Below are 4,101 nucleotides of genomic sequence, written 5' to 3'. Positions count from 1 at the left end.
GGAGCCAAATTAGGATGGTAAGGTGGATACCTAATGATTTCCTATCAGAAGTCTTGCAAAATTTCCTTTGTTTGATGAGAGGAATAAGCAGGAGCATTGCGGAGGAGGAGGATTCTCTGGTGAAGCTTTCTTGAACATTTTTCTGCTAATGCTTCAGCTAAATTTCTCAGTACACTCTCATAATAATCACAGATTATTGCTCTTTAGCCCTCCAAAATTTCAACAAGAAAAACACCTTGAGCATCTCAAAAAACTGTTACTATGTTTTTTGCTCTTCTTTTTCTTTCTTTTTTTTTTTTTTAAAGAGAGAATTTTTTGCTATAGGGCACGTGAGACAGGGAGCAAAAAATCACCCCCAGGAGAGATGGCCATTTCAGTCAGAATTATGTAGAGCTGTCTGTGGTATTTTCTGTTAATCATCAGTCCTCTTCAATTAGAGCACAAACAAGATTAATTTTTTTCTAGCAAGTTAGCGAATGGTCTGCACTCTGGACATCATGTTCAACACCACCTAGTCCTTTTTTTTTTTAGAGGTTTTTGCTATAGGGTGCATGCGCTCGCCAGACAGACAGAGAGAGACAGAAAGCGAGAAATCACCCCCCAGGGGGGATGGTCACGCCGCAATCCCTTCTCCTCCATTCTCCTCTCGGGATCTTGGGCACGCACGCACGCACACGCGCCCGGCGTGAGTTTTAAGCCACCGGGTCGGGGACGCGAACCGCGGTCGACTATGTGGGAGTCCAGCAACATAGCCATTACGCTAACTGCTGGTTCCCACCTAGTCCTTTCTTTCTTTCTTTCTTTCTTTCTTTTTTTTTTTTAAGAGATTTTTGCTATAAGGCACATGCTCTCATCAGAGAGACAGAGGAATCACTCCTGGGGGTGCAACACAATTCCTTCTCCTCCATTTTCCTCTCAGGATTCGGGGCTGGGCATGCACATATAAGCCCCGGCGTGAGTTTCAATCCTCTGGGTCTGGGACTCAGATATCTGGTCAGCCATGTGGGAGTCCAGCAATGTAACCACTGTGCTTTCTGCTGGTCTGCCACCTAGTTCTTTCTTAAAACAAGTTATCTATTTGTGAACTTTTTCCGTCTTTGGGGCATTGTCCCCATAAACTTTTCATAATGCATCAGTGATTTCACCATTTTTCCACTCAAGCCAAACCGTAAATTTATAGTTTGTGTTTGCCTCAGTTTTAGTAGAATTCATGTTACTCTGACAGGGGCTTTTTTTTTTTTTTAATTTTGCTCAAGGGAATGTATGCTCGCCAGAGAAAGAGAAAAGGAGAGGGAGAAAAAATAACAAAGCATGCCACAGGAAGGTTGGCCATACTGCAATCCCTTCTCTTTCCATTCTGCTGTTAGGATTTGGGGCACATAATACACATGCCCAGCATGTTTTTCAAGCCACTAGGTCCAGATGTCAAACTACACAGTCAACCATGTGGGATCCAGCCGCCCCAATACCATGCCACTAGCTACCCGAGTAGGGCCAATAGTCCTATTCAGACGTGAAATAAGAAATATGAATTTATTTTAGTGCCAAAACATTTAAAATCCATTCATGATATTTTTCTGAATTTGTATTTTCCATGAACATTTTGGAGATTCCTGTAGAATTTTGGAAGAGAACTATCCATTATAAGCTGTTCTTGATATATCTCACTTACTGGGAAAAAAATTGTTTTATTACTATATTTTTAGAAACTTTGCAAGGTAGATATTTTAAAATAAAAGCACAGGTTACTAGGGAACCAGCAGTTAGCGTAATCGCTATGTCGCTGGACTCCCACATAGTCGACCGCGGTTTGCGTCTCGGACCTGGTGTCTTAAAACTCACACCGGGCGCATGTGCGTGCGTGCCCAAGATCCCGAGAGGAGAATGGAGGAGAAGGGATTGTGGCGTGACCATCCCCTCTGGGGGGTGATTTCTCGCTTTCTGTCTCTGTGTCTCTCTCTGTCCGGCGAGCGCACACGCCCTATAGGGAAAACCTCTCCCAAAAAAAAAGAAAAAGAAAAAAGCACAGATTACTGTCATAATTGTCATTTGTTTTCACAGAGATCTCTGATATAAGATGAAAAAAATCTTAAAAAAAAAAAAATCTTTATTATACCCACTACATTTAAATTTATTAAGTTTTGCTTTCATTTCCTGATACCTTAAGCATACTGGACAATTTATTTCATTCTTTCTCATTCATAAATGTTGGTAATTTTTTGCTCAGATAAATAATTTTTCTGTATCTATAAAGTAATCTAGAAAACATTTAAATAAACATATTCTAATTCCAATTAGAGTGGCAGTTGGTTTCATTGATGCTTAATTTTTCTGCTGAAGCCTAAAAATAAGCTCTCTTACTCTACAGTGTCTATAAAGTACTTGTGCTTTAATAACAGATGTTTTTATTTTCTAGCTCCCCATCTTCAGATTAGAAAATGCTGTGGTAGATGGCCCACACCTCGTAGAAAAACAGAAGACATTACCCAAATTGCCCAAGTCTGCACCAAGTATTCCACTTGCCCCAGTGGCTGCACGTCCTGGCCAGACTCTGCAATTCAAGCTGAGACTAGACCTCCCGTCAGGAACGAAGCTGACTGAAGGAGTACCCAGCTGTTGGTTTATAACTGCTGAAGGTATGAGGAAAATATTGCAGATGCAGATATTTCATGAGTTCTTGATGTCTAACCCAGTAGTTTTTCTCATTTGTTATGTCATACAAGAGGATGTCAAAAATCTTGTGGGAAAAATAGAATTAAAGTGTGAGTTTATTTTGGTACAACAAAATTTTGAAATCCTTTTGTAGTTTTTTTTTTTAATGTTACACATTTTCCATAAACTTTTTCAAGATTTTTTTTTCCTCTGTAATTGGGCAAGATTTGAGGGGATTATGTGAAAAGAGAATCCATATCTAGCCCCACTGTAGCAGTTTTCTTCAGTCTTCAAGATACGTTCCTTTCTTTTCACTAAAGAACAACGTAACTCACTGAAAGCTGCCCATCAGTTACTAGTTGTTTCCTGGAATGTGGACTTTGCTATACCTCTTTCTTTAGTCTAACCTTGGTTCTTCATTCTGTTCTTGTTCCCTAAAGGAGCCTCTTAGAGTTAAAAAGTCTGAAATAGAGAAATAAAGTGGAGCCTATTTACTTAGCATTTTTTCTAACTCTTCCTTGCAGTCACCTTCATGTGTTTCTCCTTTCCTTCTATGTGTATAAATTACAGGGTGAACTAGCACCTTATTTCATTCAGTGATAAGCGATCAGTATACCTCCTGCCTTGTCGTCATCATTTTCAACGTCTGTGGCATAGTGGGCAATTTTAAAGTGAGATACTAGTGATCTACATTATGGCTTCTTGTCTCTCATGGTCTTCCTCTGGCCTAGTTTCCCACGGTCTTTCACACGTCTTCACTCAGTTTCCATTTCCTCCCCAACTCCCTCTCCCTTGTGCCTTCTCACACACTTCTCTTCTGTACATTACCCAGATTCTGGCCTCATGCCTTCTTACCTTCATACATTCTCAGTGCAGCAGCTGCTGCCTTGCCCCCATCAGCTCCGTATCCAAACCACGATGACAAGAGATTGTGGTAGACTAGCCACAAGGGAATGCTGGTTAGCATTTGTGAGGCTGGCTCTCGGGTAACTGACTGAGCCTGTGGGGAAGCCACCCTCTCTCACCTCACAAAGATTAGGACTGACCATGCAGTATCAGGACAGTCAAAGGTAGTTTTGTAGACAGGAGTACTCAAACTGTGACCACTCCACAGCCCTCTGTAGGTTTAGAGCAAGTTTTAGACTTCCAGTTTACCTTCTTTGCCTGTGACCATTAAGTCTGAAAGCATTGTATCAGTTGGAGAGACTTCATTTCTCTCTGTATAATTAAAGGGCAGTATTGATTTTTAAAATAGGATATTAACAAATTAACCTTTTTATTAATTTTTTTTTATTCTTATTTATTTTTAGACAGAGTCTTGCTATAGTGATCCTCCTGTCTCACTGGGATGCCCCCATGCATCACCACACCCAGCTTTTTTCTTGTTTTTTTTTAAATAATTATTTTATTTTTTATTTATTCATTCTTTTTTTTAATTTATTCTTTTTT

The 4,101-nt window shown here is 40.1% G+C and overlaps 1 protein-coding gene across 2 annotated transcripts in view; it reads left to right on the top strand.

The window, feature by feature from the left end:
• Window positions 1–4,101, top strand: part of NHLRC2 (NHL repeat containing 2) — a 62,371-nt gene that overhangs the window by 55,291 nt on the left and 2,979 nt on the right. For both annotated transcript variants that reach the window (XM_006162764.3, XM_027766073.1), the window contains one exon: window positions 2,417–2,636. In XM_006162764.3, the coding sequence (XP_006162826.1) occupies window positions 2,417–2,636 (220 nt within the window). The remainder of the gene's footprint in view (window positions 1–2,416; window positions 2,637–4,101) is intronic.

Source organism: Tupaia chinensis, unplaced genomic scaffold (genome assembly GCF_000334495.1).
Source record: "Tupaia chinensis unplaced genomic scaffold, TupChi_1.0 Scaffold140534_1, whole genome shotgun sequence".
Taxonomy (NCBI): domain Eukaryota; kingdom Metazoa; phylum Chordata; class Mammalia; order Scandentia; family Tupaiidae; genus Tupaia; species Tupaia belangeri.
The sequence above is the reverse complement of the archived record's forward strand: the minus strand, read 5'-3'. Positions and strand labels throughout refer to the sequence as shown.